This window comes from Dermacentor silvarum, chromosome 3 (genome assembly GCF_013339745.2).
Source record: "Dermacentor silvarum isolate Dsil-2018 chromosome 3, BIME_Dsil_1.4, whole genome shotgun sequence".
Classification (NCBI taxonomy): Eukaryota; Metazoa; Arthropoda; class Arachnida; order Ixodida; family Ixodidae; genus Dermacentor; species Dermacentor silvarum.
Window position 1 is genome coordinate 172970536 of NC_051156.1, and position 22657 is coordinate 172993192.

At 44.5% G+C, this 22657-nt stretch overlaps 1 protein-coding gene across 2 annotated transcripts in view; it reads right to left on the reverse strand.

Annotated features, from left to right (window-relative positions):
* Positions 1–2749: 2749 nt before the first annotated feature.
* The window catches only part of LOC119446100 (cytochrome P450 3A41-like), a 136472-nt gene continuing 116564 nt past the window's right edge, over positions 2750–22657 (reverse strand). For both annotated transcript variants that reach the window (XM_049663899.1, XM_037710448.2), the window contains exons 7-14: positions 22189–22334; positions 20785–20900; positions 19507–19597; positions 15001–15158; positions 13604–13692; positions 8889–9026; positions 8045–8207; positions 2750–3028 (exon numbers count right to left, since the gene is read on the reverse strand). In XM_049663899.1, coding sequence (XP_049519856.1) covers positions 2927–3028; positions 8045–8207; positions 8889–9026; positions 13604–13692; positions 15001–15158; positions 19507–19597; positions 20785–20900; positions 22189–22334 — 1003 coding nt within the window. In that variant the 3' untranslated portion in view covers positions 2750–2926. The remainder of the gene's footprint in view (positions 3029–8044; positions 8208–8888; positions 9027–13603; positions 13693–15000; positions 15159–19506; positions 19598–20784; positions 20901–22188; positions 22335–22657) is intronic.

Below are 22657 nucleotides of genomic sequence, written 5' to 3' on the forward strand. Positions count from 1 at the left end.
CCAACACAGATGCGCGGCTGCCCAGACTTTTGAAGGATATGACTCGCGTCTCCTACGTTGCATGATGGTCAAGGAGACCCTGTCGGCATCATCGTGATTGAGCGTGAAATACGATACGATTAGGATACGAATTAACTGAATAATAAACATGGAATAGTGAGTGATAAATTAGAAGCATATAATCAACATTAAGCAATTGAATCGTTTGATTAACCATATACTTCGACCTTGCCTTCGATAGCGTGGGCATTTTGATGACACGTTTTTATCATGTCTGCATGTGAACGGTTTTTTAATTTTTTCTTTGGCTCAAACGTTACGTGCTGTGGTAGCAGAATTAACTTCTATGTGTTCAGGCGAATGTAAATTATTTTTTCAGACTGCAGTGGCTACCTCTGTGGTAGCAAAGTATTGATTCCGACTGGCTCTCCTCGCACTGCTTGTTAAGTTATTCATCATCATCTTCATCCACCTATATTTAAGTCCACTGCAGGACGAAGGCCTCTCCCTGCGATCTCCAATTACTTGGAGTCATGAGGGAGGTTGTGGCCGAATACTGCACCAGGGAGGCCAATTCCTGTTCTAGTGAGGGAGTGACTTTGATGAAGCTTAGTGGGCCTGCTTAGTTTGGTTGCACCTGAACTAGTATAGCCCCACTAGCTCTCGGCAATATGTTCTTTTTTTTTTGCCGGTGTCAGGCACCACTCTATGCCTGAAAATGTGGTGGACTGGAGTAGGATTCGAACTTACGACGTTCAGATTTGAAGTCGGATGTTCTACCTCTGCTCCACGCCACCATCTCTGTTAAGTTATTAAAAATACATAAACAATAGTGTTACGACCGAGGCACAACATTTCCATGATATCGGGCTAATAGATCCTCTAGTACTGCTTATTGCTCCGAGACTGCCAGACTACGAGACCTCAGAACGAATCAGATGCAATTATACTGAAAGGAATGTACAAAGCCTTCAGTGTTTAGTGAATTTCTTGCTGGTGCGGAAGTCCACCCTACCGGGCTCTGCAGGATTACTCAAGTTTCTCGCTTGCCTGAGTTCGCTCGACGGCAGTCAGGGAATAAAGATAGCGCGGTAAAGGCGAAAGAAGCAGAGAAGAAAATCCCGAGATAAAGCCGCGTAGCTCAACGCGAGTGGCCCCCTGCGCACGCCGCTTCCTCGTTCCAAACACCGAAGGCTAGTCAATACTACGCGCCAAGTGCCTGTTATTCTTATCAACAGAGTATCAAAATACCGTGACCGACCCGCTATCTCTACAATTGGCGCAAGCCGCTTGCAATGCCTTTCTGGGGCGCGTCTCCTCTGGCGGAGCTTATCTGTCTGTGCACCATCGAATGAGAACAGTGAAGACGTAGCGCATTCTTACGCCAACCTTTTCTTTCAAATACGCGTATTAAAATAGTTGTATAATTCCTACCGAAGTGACGACAAGCAGAGCAAATGATAAAAACGCCGAGTAAAATTTTCAAATGATGATTTTTTTAATTAGGGAGTTTTACGTGCCAGAACCACCTTCTGATTATAAGGCACGTCGTAGTGGGGGACTCCAGTTTAACTTGGACCACCTGAGACCGTGCACCTAATTCTAAGTACACGAGTGTTTTCTGCATTTCGCCCCCATCGAAATGCGGCTGCCGTGACCGGGATTCGATACCGCGACCTCGTGCTTAGCAGCCCAACACCATAATTACTGAGAAACCACGGTGGGCTAAAAATGATTCATTAAAAAAATTCTGTCAGCCTCGGCTCCACAAGCACTAACCTGCCGTGGTGGCATAGTGGCTGTGGCGTTGCGCTACTGAGCCCGAGGGGGCGGGATCTAATTTAGGCCGCGGCGGAATTCGAATTCCACAAACCAAACACTAAAGACTCCGCCACACGCCCGGACAGAAGAAACTCAATTTTGATACACATAAAAGTTCACTGTAGGAGGATATGTTCAATGCAAACAAGAACCAGAGATGATGAGAGAAAGCAAGACGACGAAATGTTGACAAGTTAGCCTGAAAAGAGGCCGCTCTGCTGTCTAACGCTTGTTTTTAGAGGGAGGAAGATAGGACGAGATCGGACAGCTATGAATACGATGCATACGGCAGCTAAGGCCCAGCGACATTTATGTCAGATGGTACTTAGTGCATGGCTAGATCATGGGCTGCTAATACAAGTAGTGCATTAGGAGAAGCCAACTGGGGTGCTATCGGGAAGGCCGAGATCGGACACCGCATTAAAAAAATCAATTATTAAGCAAGAACACTGATAAGAGACACAGTGCACATTAAAAGTCTCACAATTAATGTATTCAAAAGACGGGGAGAATGCTGTTTCTCCTGGGTGTCACTGTGGACGTTCCGATTTTTGAAAAACTACATACTTGGCTGGTAGCATATATTGATGTTGCTATTAGCTTTGTTATTATTTGGCACATGGTCAGCGGAGATGATCACAGGAGCCAATTGCATCGAAGAGTGAACAATTGCCAATATTCTAAAAGTTGTACGTTCAAAGATGTCATTGAAATGTGTTGTTTCAATACTAACTGTGTGCATTAGTTTGTCGTGGGCCATTTGTAAAGTACACGAAAGGTATAATGAGTTTTAACTAGCTAAGAGCAAGTTATCATAAACAGTATTACTTACAAGCAAAATGTACGTGCCAACGATGTTGAAAGGCTTGGCGCGAACATCCTGTAAAACCAATATATTGTGTCCTGTCCAGTGCATGATGAAGAGCTATATTGTTTACTAATCAAACTTTCATTGCATGCCTACATTTCTCTTCTTAAAGTCGAAATTATGGTGCTTCAATTTTTATGTAGTTCAATTAGCCCTTTTTTATACCTTTTTCTTGACGCTCAAAAAATAAGCAACAAGCGCTTCCGTCGCCGCTTGCATAAAACAAATCCTTGATTATTATAAAACACTGTTTGCAGAGTGCTGACGAGGCACTGCCCGTAGGTGCAATCCTCCGTCGAAGACAGGAAGAAGTTGTCTCGGCTTGAACTTTAGCGGTACCTGTTAAAGCAAGAAAACGCAAAAGTTCGAGCAGTCAACTGAGTGAATTTCACTTTCGGTGACAATTCTTTACGAGCAAGACAGCTGCTATTAGACTATGAGCCCTTGAGGAGCACGAAGGTTTAAGACGGCAGTGAAAACTTCATTTTGAAATTGAGCGATTCCTCGCAAAATTTCACGTTCCAATTTTTTCTACGGCCTTTCAAGAAAAGAACCCAATTACGCGTGTGCTTTGCTATCCTGACCACGTTTATGAAACTTCTTTAACTTCAGGCCTGTGCGTGGATTTCAGTATTCGAACACGGCAGACTACAGTTAAATGACCCGGTTAAGGCGAATTTTTGGATTTGAGGAAAATCTGTTTGCTATTTGGGTGTGCGTAACTTCCCACAAAAAATGCAGAAAATATTCATTAAACATGCACCACTAGTTCGGTAAAGCCAAATTTCCGTAGCCGTCACTAACGAATGCTACTGGGCCCAGCGGGAGTCCAGGATTGACGGACTTGTCACCTGTAGCAGGCGACACTGTTCGCTGCACTTGAAGCCAATTGTATTTTTGTGAAGGTATAAACAGCCACGTCAACGTTAACGATGACGCGAAAACCTACCCGACTGACACCATGTATCAATAATTGAGAATGTTCTCGAAGTACGTCTTCAGGCTGGTAATTACGTGAGGACACTGCCCAGAAGCTACAAAAAGCAGCTTCGCACATGACGCAGATAAAGATGTCCTAAATACACTTTGTTGCATTTTTTAACAACACGTAGCCGCAACAATTTTTGAGCAAGCAAAGTGTGATGTCCGCTTTTCTGAAAGCGCACAGGTTGTCACAACTCCCGCAAGCAGCAATTACACAGTGCCAAAGAAAGAGTGCATAAAGCAACACTTTCTATACGCAAATTCAAGAAATGTATCTTGTAACGTCTTGCTTGAGATTTTATTGCTTTTAACGTTCTTTCGTTAAATTCTTCGCGTCGTGCATATTTGGGTGACACAAAAATAGCAGATTTGAGTTCTGTAGATCCCTTAATGTTAAAACTGAATTCTGACATGACGAACACTCTTTCACGGTTGCACTGAGCTGGTCTGAACGGGAATCTATCGATGCGAAATGAATAAACTCATTTATTACGCAATCGGTCGATCAACTATAATGAAGAATCTTGCTTGAAAATAGCCTGTTCGAAGTTAACACTTGATTGCCCGAGGTATATTTATTTGAGCCTTCACATACTTTATATAGAGTGACTAACCTAACCTAACCTAACGCAATGTCCTGGAGACATGGCAGCTTCGAAAGGCGGATAACCAATTTTTGTGTCATCCAGATTTAAAGCTGCTTTATGAAGGCACCAAGTGCATTCGAATGCACTAATCCATCTTAGGAAATGCTAATACGGAAATTCTGCACTAAAGTAAATTTTTTGTGAGTACTCGCAGTAGTAAACTGAACGTGCAAGCTTTGTAGATGTACTTCGAACAACTCAGAAGCAGGGTACTATTCTCCATGGAAAGTATGGCCACTCATTCGTTATGGTGCGTCGCTGCTGATCACGACGTCGCGGTTACGTTCCCTCCAGAGGTAGCCGCATTGCGATGGAGGAGAAATGCAAGAACGCTTGTGTATTATGCATTAAAGGCATGATAATGAACACGGGGTGTTCTTTATGACATTTTATACGAAACCCTCAACTACAGCGTGCCTCATGAAGAAATTGCTGTTTTAGTGCGTAATACCTAATCATTTTTTTAAATTACTTATCGCAGAGTCGGCTGTCTTGGCAAGGTGGGGAGGTTTTCAGTTCATGGCCATTTATGGTCCAGTCGGGACTCTAGGTGTTGCTAGGTATGTTCCCGATATGTCACCATCAGCCTACCTTTATGTCCACTGCAGGACGAAGGCCTGTCTCTGCGATCTCAATTACCCCTGTGTTGCACTAGCTGATTCTAATTTCCACCTCCAAATTTCCTAATTTCATCACCCCAACTAATTTTCTGCCGTCATCGACAGCGCTTCCCTTCTCTTGTCACCAATTCTGTGACTCTATTTGTCCACCGATTATCTACCCTACGCATTACATGACCTGCCCAGCTCCATTTCCTTCTCTGTCAACTGCAATCGCAATGCCTCATGACTTAAAGAGTACCAGAGAGCAGGAAGAATGCCAGCATTATACTAAGCCATTAGAAGGGGGACGTTAAAGAATTGAAGAATTATAGACCCATTAGCTTGCTTTCAGTATTGTATAAAATATTCACCAAGATAATTTCCAATAAAATCAGGGCAATACTTGACTTCAGACAACCAAAAGAACAGGCTGGCTTCAGGAAGGGATGCTCTACGATGGATCACATCCATTGCATGAATCAGGTAATCGAGAGATCAGCAGAGTACAATCAACATCCCCGGCTTTCATAGATTAGGAAAAGGCCCTTGATACCAACAAGCAAAGAATCATTGCGTAATCAAAGAGTACATGAGGCATACGTGAATATCTTGTCAAATATCTACAAAGATTTCACAGCTACCTTGGTTCTCCGCAAGAAAATCGGGAAGTTGCCTAACAAGGAAGGGGTCAGGCAAGGAGACACAATTTCTCCAATGCTACTCACTGCATGGTTAGAAGAAGTATTCAAGATATTAGACTGGGAAGGCTTAGGAGTGAGGATCAATGACGAATATCTCAGCAACCTAGGGTTTGCAGATGATATTGTCCTGTTCAGCAGCACTGGGAAACCAATGATTGAGGACCTTAACCGAGAAAGTGTAAGAGTGGGGTTGAGAGATTAATATGCAGAAGACAAAGATAATGTTCAACAGCTTAACAAGAGAACAAGGATTTAGGATCGCTAGTCAGCATCTAGAGTCTGTACAGGAGTACGTTTATCTAGTTCCATTACTCACAGGGGACCCTGACCATGAGAAAAATTTTACAGTAAAACAAAAATGGGTTCGAGTGCATGCGGCAAACATTGCCAAATCTTGACTGGGAGCTTACCTTTGTCGTCGATAAGCTAAGCGTACAATCACCGCATTCTACGGGTGCTAAGATATGGGGCAGAAACTTGGAGGTTAACAAAGAAGCCCGAGAACAAGTTAAGGACCGCAGAAAGAGCGATGGAACGAAAAATGTTTGGCTTAATGTTGAGAGGCAGGAAGAAAGCGGTGTGGATCAACGAGCAAACGGGCATAGCGGATATCCTTATATACACATATATATTGATGCTTGATGCTGTAACATTAGACCACAGACTTTCTTTTTCTTTGTCGTTGAGACCCCTTCAGACATGACGCACCTAACGCGCCAAGCGTCTTAAGAACTGGCTTGCACTAGGGAAATTCTTAAGGGAGCTTTATTGATTTTTTTATGCAAGAGACCGCGGGCGCGTGCCTGAAAACGGAACAAAACATCCTTAAGAATTCCCCTCATGCAAGGCAGCGTTGGAGGCGCTTGGCGCGTTTGGCGCGTCGCATCCCAACAATGTAGCTGACGTTAAAGAAAAAAGTTACGGGACGCGTTTAACCGCCGGCTTCTTGGTCATCCCCCGTATTGGGTACACGCCATGACGTAGGTATCAAGCAAGCAAGTCCTTGTGCCCGAAAATCGCTGCGCTTCTCTCAACGTACTGTGGCAATATAGTGCGTTTGTACAGGGTCCAGCACGTCGTGTCTTGGGATTCAGCATGTTTTAATGCGTATTAAATCTAACGCTTGTTCTTCAATGTCCACCATGGTGGCTGAGGAGTGCTTTCACGACTAAAATCTGCAGCGCGTCTCTATATGTAATGCGCATTGTATTCCTCACAGGGATATTGTCACGTAGTAGTGACGCTGAATAAAACAGTCGCAAAACTGTGTATGACGAAACTGGTTGTTTATTGGGTGAACCTGTGCCCACAAAAGCAAGCTACACTCAAAGCACAACGATAGCGGCGAACACAGTCGGCGATCATCGAAAATATGATTGGCGGCAAAACGCGTCGGCTTTTATACCTGAGTCATCGAAGGTTCCAGAATAATCCCTGGTACGCGCGTGTCTTCCAGAAAGTTCTAGACAATTCGCGTCGCTCATGCAATCAGATAACATAAGCGTCGGTGAAAACAGGCAACGGAAAGAAGCATCGATAACGTTCTAGAAACTTCCGATACAGGCGCGTCCTGCGCCGAGCCATAACGTTTAACATTTGTTAGCCGGTGGAAAGCGGCCATCGGCGAGAGATAAACATGTATACGTGTCAATATCAACCCAAGGTTGGTTCTTCCGTTTTTACTGCATTAGCATTAGTAGCGTCAAAGTGTAAAAAAGTGTATGTCTGTGTATTAAATTTGACGGTGGTCTGCTCCGGACTACCGCCAGTTGCAATTAGAGCACTGCACGGGCTCGGGCTTACCCGAAAGCCCGAGCCCGGCCCGGCCCACGGGCCGGGCCGGGCCGGGCCGGGCTCGGGCTCGACGTGTGCTTTTTGACTCGGGCCCGGACCGGGCTCGGGTTTTTTGACGCGGGCCCGGGCCGGGCTCAGGCTTTCTGGAGGTGTGCATGTAACGTGCAGCGAGTTATTCTCGGGTGTCTCAACTCTGAAAAACATTATTTTTCGGTCTCGGGCCTGGTTCGGGTCGGTTTCGAGTCGGGCTCCGGCCGGGCTCGGGCCTAAGGTAAAGGGGTGTCGGGCCGGGCAGGGCGGGTACCGTAGATTATTTCCGGGCCCGGGCCGGGCCCGGGTCTCGCCATAAAAGTTTTGATCGGGCTCGGGTGGGCCGCCGAACGTAAAAACGGGCCCAGGCCGGGCCCGGGCTGAAAAAATCGGCCCATGCAGTGCTCTAGTTGCAATTCACTTCTCAAAGAGGCAGCACGTGTGTCTAATGAGCTACTGAGCAACACTTTTCAATTCGGTGAACGCGGTTTCATTCATGAATCAGGGACCCCAAAGGGGTGACACATATCGCTGACGCACTTCTCTCGCATTTGCCGCTGAATCGTCACTGCATTTTTCTTCAAATACAATACTTACCGGCGTTTCTGGGCACGTCTCAAATTTAACGTGCTGAAGCAGGCAAGCTATAGTTATCTTCACTTGGATCAAGCCGAGACGCATGCCGACGCAATTACGTGGTCCGGCCCCAAACGGCAGGTACGTGAACGGCCTCAGGGCGTCCTTGTTTTCCGGCATGAACCTGGTGGCAGGTGTGATGTACAACGAGCATACGGTGCTGTTGAAGTTACACCGAAAAAAAAAGAATGGTGCACCGTACAAGCAAGACGGTGACTAAGAACACCGGCACCGCTGAAGAACCTCGCAACGAACTTGGAAATTACACAAAACAAAGACAAACACGAAATGGGTTTAAGCTCAGTTTGTCACATATCGCCTCACGAAAACTCAGCGGCTAAAAAATTAAGGCATGTGTTAACTACCGAATGAGGTATCTGTGATGCATGGATGCGCTTTTTGAAGTCTCTCATCGCCATGCTGCGTGATTATTTTACTTTTGTCGCAATATGATTCTCAATATGCACTCTAATTGCCAATTGAGCGAAATATATACACAACATTAGCCAGTAGTAAAAGAGTCATTTGAGTGGCCCGTGCAAGCTCAATGTAACAACGTCGTCACACTAACTCCGTACATTGCTATTATTCAACTCATTTCTATTTTCGCAGGTTGGAGACAGAACAATTTGAAAGCAATGGACAGTTCTACGTAGGATATAACTCAATGCGGGAACTTTCATTCTTATGTATGTCGCTGCGCATTGAGCACTGCAGTTTTGATAGAAGATTGGAACCAAGGAGATCGCGAACGTTAAGATCTGAGCATTCATATTGTTTGTTTTTTCCTACAGTGACAACGCACCTCTCTGGATTGTACTGGTCCGGTTCAGGAAAATATACTGGATCATGGTGCATTCCGGCCAAGGGAATGTCGACGCACATTCCTGGCTTGAAGTGGATTCCAGCCACCGTAGTTTCCTCCGTACAAACCCTCATAGTTCTGCAAGGTCAAGATATAAAAATACCGCAACAAATCAATATGGACCTATTTGGTATTATTATGAAAACTTTTCTCAGAGTGCTTGAAGATATTTCCTGCTGGGAAATGCGATTTTAGTGTGGAGAGAGGCAGGCGTACAAAAGACGGTTGCATAAGGAAGGAGAAATACATCACTAATGTAGACCATTTTCGCGAAACAGTAATTGCCAGCATTACAAGATTTACAACTGGTACCTGACACAAGTTTGTTTGATTAACTTCTTCTACTACATGATTTTTTCGTTTTATTCTATAACAATATTTGCTGGACGAACCTGTTCCTATTATTTAATTTTGTATTACTGTGCTTCCATTTCCCTTCTTTATCAATGTAACTGCTGTATGTGCTTTTCCAATATTCTAAATATGTTGCTAAATAAGTTATATTGTACTTATATGACCTGCGCTTCCAAGCCAGCAGCTTCCCAAATAACCACAGATTGTCAAGCCCGCTCGGGAGCTTACTTCTGCCTCTGATGACACGCCCTAAGTATATTGTCAAGTAATTTTAATGCTTCGTCCCCTCACAGATGCATTCGAGTGATCTTGTCGAACTTTGAAAGCACGCCTAATCGAAGTGCAGTGCAAGTATTGGACACTTTAAGCCCAGTGCTTGAATCTCTTGAATAGAGACATGACCAAGCATCACACATCCTTTCGAGAAGTCAAGGAAGCGGCAATCATCCAAGGGAATACAAGAGGACCAAACTCACGTCTTTCAGACTTTCGTCAGTTTATATACGCTATGTTCCCGATCATTGTGATATGTGTGCCTAAGGTATCAAAACCAGTCAGAGAATCGGGATACGAAGCCGCTATATCCACAGCAAATTGTGCATGCAGCAAAGTCACCGTTTTTATTCGTCGTGAATTCACCTTTGTTCACCAGCCGATTCCGCCTCACGATCACAATCAATATATTTGCCTAACAGTTAAAAAGGGCCAACTCCTGTTTACACGTGTAGGCGTTTATATATCGCCTTCAAGTAATTTTGACTCCAAAAGATTAACCAACATATTGACGGTGTGTCCTGCTCCGTGGGTCATCATCGGAGCGAACGCGCGTTCTGCGCCGTGCTCCCTGAATGATGATGATAAGTGGTTCTTGAGGGAAAGGGAAAGGTTGGCGCTATCTTCTGCAGGGCTGCAGAATTAAGCGTCTCTTTCCTCCTTTCCATATATAGAGAGCCAACGCGACTTTTGCCGTCGCGCGTAAGGCTGTGGGGGGACGGGAAGGAGGGAGGGGAGGCGACGTTTAGCTGCGGCACCAAATGAGTAGTTATATAAAAACGCCGGGCGCGTTCGTTGCGAACGCGAACAAAACGCCGACGGCGTCGACAACAGATCTGCGCGCTGCTAGTAGTGCTGCATGTCCAAGTTTATACAGCTGATAAAACTACTATCCTTAATCCGTATAGCTCTCTACTAATTTGCTATCGCAATTGATGCTTTGCCTTTCGGGTGAAACTGCGACATTTTTTAAGATATCGAAACCCACGGGAGTGATCACATTCCCACATACCTTATCATAAAAGAAATGTCTAGGTCCCTCCCACGGAACACCATTCGATTAATTGACTGGATTACTTTTAACTGTGCCTTGGAAGATGCTTGCCGAGAGGGCTTGTCCTCTGATTTAGAGGAAACAATCAAGTGTGCAATGCGAGGCGCCACGCGCACGCTCAGGGTATGAATTTGAATTTGAATTTTTGAATTTGCCTTTATTTCCATAAACGTACAGTTTATGGGGGATTTAAGGAAACAGTTGCACACAGCAACTTGACGGGCCTTACAACCCAGTCTGAGGGCAGCAGCGGCAGGCACAGGCGCTAATTAAGGACCGACAACACAAAAATATGTTTGAATACAATACAATGTTACCTTAAACTTATGCCACAAAAAACACACAAGGATTTGAACGTAGAGTTGGGGCGACTTCGTGCTCTCCGTCGCCGTGGGGAGTGGCAATACCAGCGTACAAAATCCATGTATGACCTTCAGACAGCCAGACGATTACAAAAGAAAACCCAGCGTCGCATGGATAGACTAGCATCTCGACGTTAGACAACGTTTTGCCAGTTACGAGACCCCCGGAAGCCACTTCCGCACATCTGCAAAACCGTAGGTGGTCTGCGTGCCCTCCCGGAACAACGCTTCGCATTCAAAGCGCTGGCGCTCTTGCAGAAGCGACTTGGTGTTGATATCGCAGAAGATTTTTGTGCATAGGCTTCTGACCAACTGGTCCAGGTTCTCCAGACCGCAGTGACATCCCTGCTTCGCGTGACTGCCACATGGATCTTCTTTTCACAATGAAGGAACTTGAGGCAGGTGTTCTTCATCCCCGGGGCCAAACGGAATATCCTACCGCACCTTGTGCAACCTTAGTGATTGCACACGGAGAGAACTGTTAGATCTCTACAACGTATTATGGCAAGATGGCATGGTTCCCTAAGAATAGAAGTCGCTTGGTCCATCTCCTGAAGCACGGCAAGTCTCCACTAGACCTCATACCGCGCAATAGCGTTGGCCAGCTGTGTGGGAAAGGTAATGGAAAAAAATGATCCTTGCCCGCTTGGAGTAGTACCTGGAACACTACAGCATGTTCCCAAATTGCATGGCTGGTTTTCATATAGAGATCGCTCATCAATAGACATTGTTGCTGATCTCTCTACGTATGCCCAGCATCAAAAGTCAAGTAAGATTTTCTGCAGCTTTGTTCTTAGATGTCAAGGGGGCATACGATGAGGCTGTTCTCATGAGTCTATTCTCGATGCTCTTGAGATGGTTGGCCTTGGGGATCGAATTTTCGATGTATTTCAAATTACGTATTTATTTATATTACCAAATTACATAATTACCTATTTACGTATTGTGTGTACCGGCGACGGCCCAACCGCACGACACTACACCTACCGAGGCGTTCCTCAAGGTGGAGTGCTAAGCCCCACTCTATTCAACCTCACACTCATTGGACTCGTTTAACATCTGCTAACAACGATCAAGATATCAACGTACGCAGACGTCATATGTGTAGTGACTTCAGGTCTGACACGTCCTCAGATATGTGCAAGACTTCAAAAAGCTGCTACTCTGACAGTTGCATACCTCTGCAACCAAGGTCTTAAAATTTCATCAGACAAATGTGCACTGGTGACATTCACTCGCAAACCAATGACACCCAACGCCATCTCTATAAATGATCATATGATTTCATATGAGAAGACACGCACATTTCTTGGCATAATCATTGACAGAGATCTCTCATGGAGCCCACACGTGACCTAGTTGAAACAGCGCCCGACAGCAATCTCCCAGCTTTTCAAGTTTCCGGGCGGAAAGACTCGGAGAATGTCAGTGCATGCCATGTTGGAATTGCGCAGGACTCCGTCTGTGGTCTTTTTATATACATTTTGCCCGTACTGGCCAACACTTGCAGGACGGAGCTTCGTGCTCTATTGGCTATTGAAGCTCGGGCTCTTAGAGTCTGTCGTGGTTCGTCAAAATGCATATCAACAGTGGCGACTATTGCAATTGCCCTTGAAAGCGTTTATATATCGCCTTCAAGTAATTTTGACTCCAAAAGGTTAACAAACATCTTGACGATGTGTCCTGCTTCATAGGTTATCATCGGAGATTTTAAAGCGCAGCATATGGCATGGGGAAGCACAGGGACAAATCCATGACGACACTGTTATTCACAGCAGCGGTGGCCTAGCGGTAGAGCATCCGCCTCGTATGCGGGAGGTACCGAGTTAAAATCCCGGTGCTGCTGGGAACCCGCCGGTTTTTTCTAATGGGTAGAGATTTGCTGCCGGCCATAACTATGACTCCTTTAATGCTGATTTGTTTATTCCACTCCTGTACATAATGTAAATAAACCTTAATTTCTCTAAGTCCGCCTCAACGTCGGCCAACTCCCACACTCAACGGCAAGATCTAATACTGTTAAGAGGAAAGAAGTCGAAAACAGGCGCCTGACGCACGCGCCAGGCGCTTCAAAGAACATCTCTGGCACGAGAGAAGCCTGTGTGTGATCGTAGCATGATGGCTAGAACCTTAGGCAGCAGTGCTGAAAGACAGTGGTTTGATCCCACTATCGGTCACATATTTCCTTATAGCATTATAGGCGTACGTGCTCCACTTACAAGATGTGTTGAGGGTACGCAAGCGCAACACATGTGCAAAAAAAGGCAAGTTTGTAAGTGACACAAGGCATTGAAACGTCTCTTCAATAAATCAATGTCAGCAAGGTCCCCTGTAACGCATGCACGTGTGGCTGTCGAGACGTCACAGTCATCAGAATCTAAGCATGCTATCCAATACTTAAAGATACGAGCTAGGGTTCCGCCTATAGTTAGTAAATTAGGTAGTTTTTCTTTGAGCCGCCTTTGTTGGGCTATGTATAGGAAGCGCTTATACGATACTCTTGCACACCTTACCGGAATTACATGCTCTCTTCATGTGAAAAGGTAGTGAAAATAAAACCGTAGAAACGAACTGACAGACACAGTGTGGCATCATGTTGTCGTGGCGCTTACATCGAATCGGGAGTGCAAATTCTCATTGCCTCTTTGATGCAGGCATCGAGATACGGCATCTCCTGTAGAGCATCGTATGTGAGCTCCCCCTGAAAAGAAAGAAAAAGATGCATTTAGTGGCTTACTCTCCAAGTTGCACAGTCGGTAGGTTTAAGGCGGTGGGAGCAGGTGCTTTTCGCCTGTCGCCCGTTTTTTGCACTTTCTGAATACCGTCAGCATATTAACCGGCATCCCTTCCTCGGAGGTGTATGAGGATGTTTGTAGTTCAAGTCAATAAGGGTTACCAATGACATAATCGCGTGGGCATGAAAAGTTACAAGCTTCCTCTCTTACACTTCTGCAACGCCAGAAACAAATGATATGCCCCCGAATTTGGGAACACGTACAGTCAAAATAACCCTCAAAAAGAGAAGAGCAAAATGTAATTACGATTGTCTGATACTTGTCGGGCAGACAGACATAATACCAATAAAGAGCGCAGGGAGAAAATATACAATTACAATGATGAATGTGGTTTTACAACGCTGGAATGGGCATAGATTGTGGTAGGCCAGACTCCATTTTGAATCATTTGCGTTTCTAAATACTCATCCATGCACGCGAAGATTTTGGCATTTCACCTTATAAGAATGCGACCACGAAGGTCTTGATACGAACGCGCCAACGCTTGTTTGGTGGTAAAACGCCATAGCCTTGAGGCAATGCGCAACTAGTAACGGCGTTATTAAATTATGGGGTTTCACGTGCCAAAACCAGTTCTGATTATGAGGCACGCCGTAGTGGGGGACTCCGGAAATTTGGAGCACCTGGGGTTCTTTAATGTGCACCTAAATCTAAGTACATGGGTGTTTTCGCATTTCACCCCCATCGAAATGCGGCCGCCGGGGCCGGGATTCGACCCCGCGACCTCGTGCTCAGTAGCCCAACACCATAGCCACTGAGCAACCACGGCGGGTAGTAACGGCGTTATACACATAAAAGAGGAAAACGTTTCGCCGAGCTCGTCACTGGTGTCAGGACTGTCAACTTCTGCACGCAAAAGCACATTAGCCCCTTTTCACGTGCTATTCGTGGCGAAACGGCTGTGCGGGCTGAACGTAGTACTCAAGCTACTGTTTAATGGGGCTGCATGAAAGCTTGATTAAAATGCCTGACAAAATACCCACACGCAATAGAATTTTTGGATGGTCCGTCCAATATTGATAATAGGCATCGCTTATCGAAACGAAATGTTAAGGATTGAAAACTTTGTTCCAGGTAGATTAATGCCACTTAATTAAAACATAAGACAGTGTCATTTGATAACTTTCAGTACTTATCCCTTTTATAGAAGTACAGCCGTGTATGTTATACATATATGATTGATGCAAGTAAACATAATTGTATTCGTTTCGTACCTTTGTGAGCACCTTGTCTATTTCCGCAATGACCCTGTCTTGACAATCAGGATTAAGGGCCAGGTAGTAAGTCGTAAGGCTGAGGGTCATCGAGACGCTCTCTACGCCGGCGATGAAGAACACTATCCCTTGGGCTGTAATCTCTTCCAGTGACATTTCTGAAAAACGTATTTACAACAGTTTTGGAAGTTTTTTTATTTTGCAATACCGCAGACAACTGTGTGGCGTAACAAAATTGAACAAGCCAAAAATAGACGTAAACAGGGTAGGAGTTCCATGCACTAACAGGTATTTCACGTAGCAATCAGCAATCTCTGAAGTTAACCTACAATTCGCCAATAACTATTTTTTAACAAATGCACGTGGTGGTAATATGTTCTACTCTGCACCAGATCTAGGAAAAACGCAGTAATTGAATCTGGATTTCTTATGGAAAAAGGACCGCCAGGAATTCTTCCCAAGTATGCCACGTTTTTTCAGTGTTATGAGGCCCGACATATTTTGCAGGTCTTGTGCAATATTTCCCGCAATATAGTTGAACAAAAACGATAACTTGTGTATCGTGTAAACAAAACCAACAACCGGCATATATTGTGCAATCCTAACAGCTCAATAATATGTTGCCATGTTAAAAAAGATAGTGAGTCAACACTTCTGCATTTATAAAGAACACACCGTACAGCCTTCGCTTGAACAAGCTCTAGTTTTCTGATATGTTTTTTTTTATTGCATGGGCCCCAGGAAATGGCGGGATACTTAATGTAATGCAATAGTTGTACGCTAGTTGTTTACCACTAGAATCATCCGATTGAAGTTTTCTCTTAAAGAACCACAACTTACACATTACTGAAGCAGAAATAAACTATATATACATGCGGAGTCAGGCTAGATTGCTGCTCAATGTTACACCGAGGTACTTGCTTTAGGGTACTTTGGTTAAATGGAGCTTAATAAATCATTATGTATTCTTACTAGGGATTTTCGTCGCTACGCGTAACAGACTTTTAGTTATATTCGCTTTTCTGTTCCAATAACCACACCGTTCATCAGTGCCGTTAAAATATTGTAAAATTATGTCATTACTAACCACGCAGATATCTTTAAAGATAACACAATTATCAGCGAAAATTCAAAGACGTCCAACACCATGGATCGCATAAGCCAAATCATCTACATATAAATTAAAAGAATCAGTGACCCCAATACACTTTCCTGGGGGAACACGAAAATTAAAATGATACATACAAGAAGGATGATTCAAGAAATTCACTGTGACTTGTTTCGGGGCTTAGGTACTAATCCATTTAATAAAATGATATGGTATGTCCATGCAACCGGATTTGTACAATAACTTGTACAAAAGAAAAAGAAAACGGTGGGCGTCTGTAATCTTTGACTTCGGTGTCTCTTAGTGGCACTCGCACCTCGGCGTTGGTGTTATATGCATTGGTGTGTGGTAATCAGTGATATCTAGTTAATTCTAATTATTCCCGACACTTCAGTAACTCAACTTGTAACTAAACTTATGCTCTAAAATCACATCTGTAAGGAAACACATGAATTTTGTAATGTACTGTTTTAAATATTTTTTCTGATTAACTTTGAATTTCGTCTCAGATAATTTTAATTATTCCAGACCCTTCAGTAACTCAACTTCTAACTAAACTTATGCTCAGATATCATATCTGTAATGAAACTCATGAATTTTGTACTGTACTATTTTCTTATATTTTTTAATATTTTTTTTCTGAATTTCGTCCCCGGTCGTCCCAGGAGCTGAACCGGAAGTGCCGCGCAACAAACAACAGTGTCACTCGATGCTCGTGCCACTAATGAAAAATTGGTGTGAACAGATGTTATGGGAGTGCGAAGAAGGGGTGGGGTGGGGGGGGGGGGTTCCAGACGGGGACGCAACCTCGAACCGAACGCGCTGGGAGACTACGCTGCTCAGCTCCGCCCTCGAAGACCAACTCTGGGCTGTCCAGCGGGCCGAGGAAGCCGCCAGAGCTCAATGGCTCGTGGCCCACACCTGGGCAGGGGTATTCGCCCAAATCCCCGAAGAACTCGCCGGATTATAAATAAACTTATCGTTCTTCTTCAGTGAAAACTGCTCTATGTAGCTTCCCCACCTTGCACCACCAACACATGGTGCTCGCCTCAGCGCTTCCGCGGCAGCGGCAGTGGCATTGCATTAGCCTCTCTACAAAGTATGAACAGAGTGTTTCGTGTCACTTTGTGCGGACATTCAATAAACACAAACAAGTGTTTCATCTCTTCATGCACTCACACAAAGCTTTGCTCTATATAGATTCCAGCTCGTTAGATCTCCTGCATTTTTACAATAAGATTAACATTACAATAACGTGTGTTATTCTTCTCTCACGTCCGTGTCTTTTTGTTGCGCAATAATACTTGAGTAATGGATTACCAACTTGCCCGGCACGCTGCTCTCATTAAACACAACTCCTTCTTTAGTTGAAAGCAAAAAAAATGCCATCCACCCGAGTTGCAGCCCGAAGCTATACAAAGGAAACAATATCTACTTTTCGTCTACTTTCCTCCACCTTGGAGGCTCCCGCAGAACTGATTTGCCATCCTTCTTTAGTTAGCGTTGAGATTACGGGCTGTCGCCTTTGGCGCGTCCTGAGACAAATATTTGTTACACTTTCAAGGACGCTCTGAGAATATTCTGCGCAGTGTTCCACAATATTTCTAAGAACTGCGAATAAGGTGTCACCAGTTTTGTTTTCCGGCTTTGTAGCATCCTCTATAGACTATTGAAAAATTTCACCGACGATTACGACACTCAATAATGCGAAATTTGAGCGCAGCTCTATACGTGTTTTCATTTCGCGATACATTGACTGGCGCGGACAATCTGTCTCGTGCGGCACGTTGCAAACGGAGCAAAGTGTGGCGCGACTGCCTCGCTAATCTGGAGATCTCGAGAGCCCGCGCGTGGGTAACGCGCAGGTACGATTCACAGCAGCCGCCGGGGTCTGACCTACCAGACGACGCGGGCTACTCTGGCGCTATCTCGTAGTCATCGTCGCCGCACTGCCCTTTTCTTCTCCCGCTTTCGCCGTACGCTCCTTTGCTTTCCAGCTCATGTTTCCGCTGCACCCTCCTCTCCGCTTTCCCCCTCGCGTCTTTCATCCCTCGCTACGCTCTGCGTTCGCTTTCGTATTTCGAAGGGCTCGTTTTTCTCGGTTACGCCGCCGGCGCCGACGTCGTTCTCCGCAGGAACGGGCGCTTAAGAGCTGTGCTCTAAAACAGCAGAACTTTTGAGTGTTGTCCAGAGTACGACAAATTAAATGTCTCGTGAGGTACGTACATGTTTGTAGGTTCTGTTCAGATTAACAGAAATGGGAGCAGCAATGTTTTTTTTTTTATGTGCTTAGAAGCTTTTTAATTTTTCGTTTGGTCTGAATGATGTGGTGAGTTAGTTAGCCGAGGTTCAGTTCACCCTTCGTGGGTCTCTTTTGAGGGTGTAAAACCTACACAAAGAAACTTGGTTGCAAAATCTCCGTACGTTCTGTGTGGCACGGTAGCTTCGCTATCCGGGAAAGCGATGACAATAAAGAATGGTTTTAATTTAAGGGGTTATTTTTCAAATAATTTATGCCACTATGTGCTCGCAAAACACCGTCGCTTGCGTGAAAGAAGCCATATTAGCATAAATAAGAGCACAGGACAAAGGACCAGACACGTACTACCCTATCGTTCACTGCGGTCGAGCGAATTTAGATTTTCATTTGTATTTCTTGAATGGGAATCATCTAGCCGAACAACAATTTTTGCTGCTACTTCTGTCCATTCACCGTGTTTTTTTTTTAAATCTGATGCATTTATTAAATTACTGGCAGTTGTCATAGGCGCCTGTTCGGTCTCTGCTACTATGTGCGGAACTGAATGACAGAAAAATGTGGTCGCGAAAGCAGGCAGGAAACCATTGAAGAGGACATTTACATTACCAAAAAAAAAATCCCACTCTGTTTGGTCACATATTTTGGCATTGAATAAAATGTGAGGTGAAAGGGCAAAAGCCCGACAGAGACTGCACATACGCCACTTTCACACTTTTTTTCATGGCCGCAAGAAGGCCTACTGACTCTAAAGAGGAACCGTACTTTAATGTTACACACTTGCGAAAGAATACATGAAACCTATCCCACCTTGCAGAACCCTTGTGCACCGTGTTTCGCAGTACGTTGGATTCAGCTGATGTTAAAAAACATTTCATACAGACAATGTATATTCATTTAGAACTTATATGCATAGCAAGTGCTAGGACAACCACATTTTTCGGAGGGTCACGAATATACATTTTTCTGCCATCGAAAGCGTTAAGCTGCGGAAGACAGTACGAGCACCACAAGTAATACTCGCAATCTCTGTGGGCTGGGATTTCTGAACACAGATTGCACGCCATTAAAGGACGTGGGCTCCTTCGTGTCTTTTCGCCAATATTGCTACGAGCATTATCCACAGGTAGACAATGCTTACTCTTAACTTCCGCGTTCTCGCCTTTAGTTGCTGCGTTATCTTCCCAGTTGTAGTCAGCATTCATAAAGACCTGAAGAAAGTCGTCTTCTTCCTGCAAACCAAGAAGTTGATGAAGTGATGGAGCAAGTCACTGTGTTAAATTCTACTTCAACAGCATAAATAAACTATTTTATTTCGCACTGGTCCAGGCACGCAGATAAAACAACTCCGCGACACATTTCAGCTTTTAGTTTTCGTTCTCCAACCGGCGCGAACCTTTGAATGGTCTTACGATATATATTAGCAAAGTCGGTTCCCCATAAAATAGCACTGCCACACGGATATCGTCCTGAGACAAGAATTTTTGCGAAGCAGTAGTTACGCCATGTACACAGTGAAGCAGATTGCAGCCTAGCTATCGTGCAGTATCACAGCCCTCCCACTATCTGGAAGACCTTGCATATTCTGCGTAGACAGTATTAATGACCTCTCATGATCGTACAGAGGTAAGCAAAGCAAATACTTTGTGCACTAGTGGCCAAGCTGGAAATTAAACCTGATGTCATGAGGCATTGCAGTAGGCGAAACAAAAAAGAGGTTTTTATGTTCATCAAGAGCAATATTGCGAAGCTGAAATTTATTCCACTAACTTGTTACTGAGTTATGTCATATGCAACGCTATTTAATGGCTACAGTATCGGTATCGCGGGGTTTGAAATGACGCGCCCGTTATGCACCAGAAATACTGCGCGAAAATATGCACCATGTGGGTGCGAGGAACCATATAGCTGACATGTTGCTGACGCGAGCCTGATTACTTGCAGGGTCCATTTACCATGCTCAGAAGGTTTGAAGGGTGTTCTCAACACAACATTCGCACGCAAGTTTCAAGAGACTGCACCCGTATTCACAAAAAAGCTCGTAGAGCAGAATTTTCTGTAAGGGAATAATTTCATCCACTCCTGATGCTTGAACATATCATTAGCGAAGGCGCCTGGCCATTGGGAAACAGAACTTACGAACGGAAAGCTTAGTGAACTCGACCTTTGATCTGCACGTGAAATGGAGCGTTCCTACCGGATTAGGGTCATTTGGATCGGGTTATCTGAGCTTTGATAAGGCTCCCAGTGCATTGCACTTTCCATTTATTTTAACTAAGCTTGTTAGCACCCCGCTCATGAATACATTTACTAAAATTTCGACTTTCTGTCAAAATTGCAGTGCTCATATGTCTGGCAAAAGTGCACAAAGTTTGACGCATTAAAAATCTAGCGTCCAATACGTATTTTGCCGCTTTACCTTGTTCTTTGACTTCCTTTCTTCAATCAGGTGCGAGACGAATGCCTTGAATACATCAGTACTGGACTTGGGGGGATAATCAGGCTGCAGAACCTTGTACACAGGTGGCATGAGAACTGGAAGAAGTCGGGAACAATGTGCGTCATTTTATTCCTTCTACGGCGATGCAGTATGCGCATCTTAAAGAGTGGAAGCTCGAATACTTTTGTGTTGCTCGAACATGCGTGATTGCGGGGAAGAAAGTAGGGCAATGCAATGGGCAGGTCAATAAGTGCGATTCCACCAGAAACTGTTCAAGCCAGCATCAAAAAGGGCAAACTACCGGAGGAATGTAAACCTGTTCTCATAAAGAAATATACTGCAATTGAAAGTTCATTGTCACTCGTAAGCGTAGTGCCCTCAGAAGAAATATCGCCTTTGATGATTTACATGTGCCACTTCGACAGCCAGAAAATGAGAGACCAGAAGGTGTTTTGTGGTTCTACACAAGTGTCTTGTGCCACTTAACAGTGCAACCTCTAGCCTTACCCTAAGAGCAACACCTAGGAGAACAATACCTCTAGTGGCAATGGTCTGAAAGTGGAGATTCTGTGTATTGGAATATACCAATGGTGGAGGGGGGAGCTTTTTATTCAAAAGCTACTAATAATCATTTCCTAGGCCCACTTGTGGTCTCTGGACTGCACAAGCTGTAACGCATGTCACAGACACCGTAGTTGGAATTCACGTTTGAGTTCTGGAATATCTGGCTCCGAAATGAAGATCGCAACAGCCTTCGAGTTATGGTGGTTCTGGGAGGAGGGTGTTTGCATGACCATCTGAAGTGTGTTTGGGTAAGCAATGCCCGCAGAGATAATTGAAGCGGTAATTGAAGCATACTAGAAGCGGTGAACTCCCAGCAATCGAGCTCTTTAAAACCTCTTGCTGCAGTTCGAATCTGCAAAAAGATTCACGTTCAGCACTTAGATGGACACGGATATCTATACCGTCGTAGGATATTAACTAGTCCTGTCGTATTCCACTATGTCTTGGTTGATAAAGAAGGAGCTACGGTTTCTTGGTACACGAAAACATAACTGTTATTTATAGATTGAAAGACAAATATCGTCACTTAACACTGATTTTGTACAGGAGGCCAACTTTAGTAAGTGGTGCAGAGTTATACAGGAACATGACCCACTGAAAATGTGCACACAAATATACATTGCTATTGGAATGGCTTCACATCATTCTCAATTCACGACAACGTCATTCTGCTCTCGACAATCAGCACCACATAGCTCCTATTACCAGAAACCTTGGTAAAAAGGGTTCCTTGTTTGTGCATTAGGTGCAGTTACATTGATACTAATCTGGTGATGCATGCACCTGTTTCCTCGTGTCAAAGAGATCCTAAATACTCACATAACATCACGACTTTCCAGCCACTTGTACCCATATAGATAGTTTCAAGACATTTCATAAGGGGATGGTTCTTGTCATTATTGCTGTCGATGTCGACACTATAGTTCAAAGCAGCTGTAGTGTCGAGCGCCGTGTTGGTGGCAAGCCTGCAAAGAAAAATTTTTGGGCCTTTTTTTTTAAAGCGTCACATTTATCATTGCTCAATCTCTGGAAGTTCGTTTGCCAACAACTTTTCCAATAATGCGTATGGTCATTCTCCTTCACATGAGCTCTTTGTGAGTTACAGCAGCATCGAATATTGCGGGCCACAATCCTTACATAAGCTTATGTTGTCTAGATGCTCGACTCTCTCGCGTCTCCAGATGCCTTCCCTACATAGCTCGCGTATTCTTTCATCCGGCTTCCCGGCAATGCACAAGCGGCGAAGGCAGATGGTGTTATAGTTTCGCAGAACTACGAGAGATGGCAC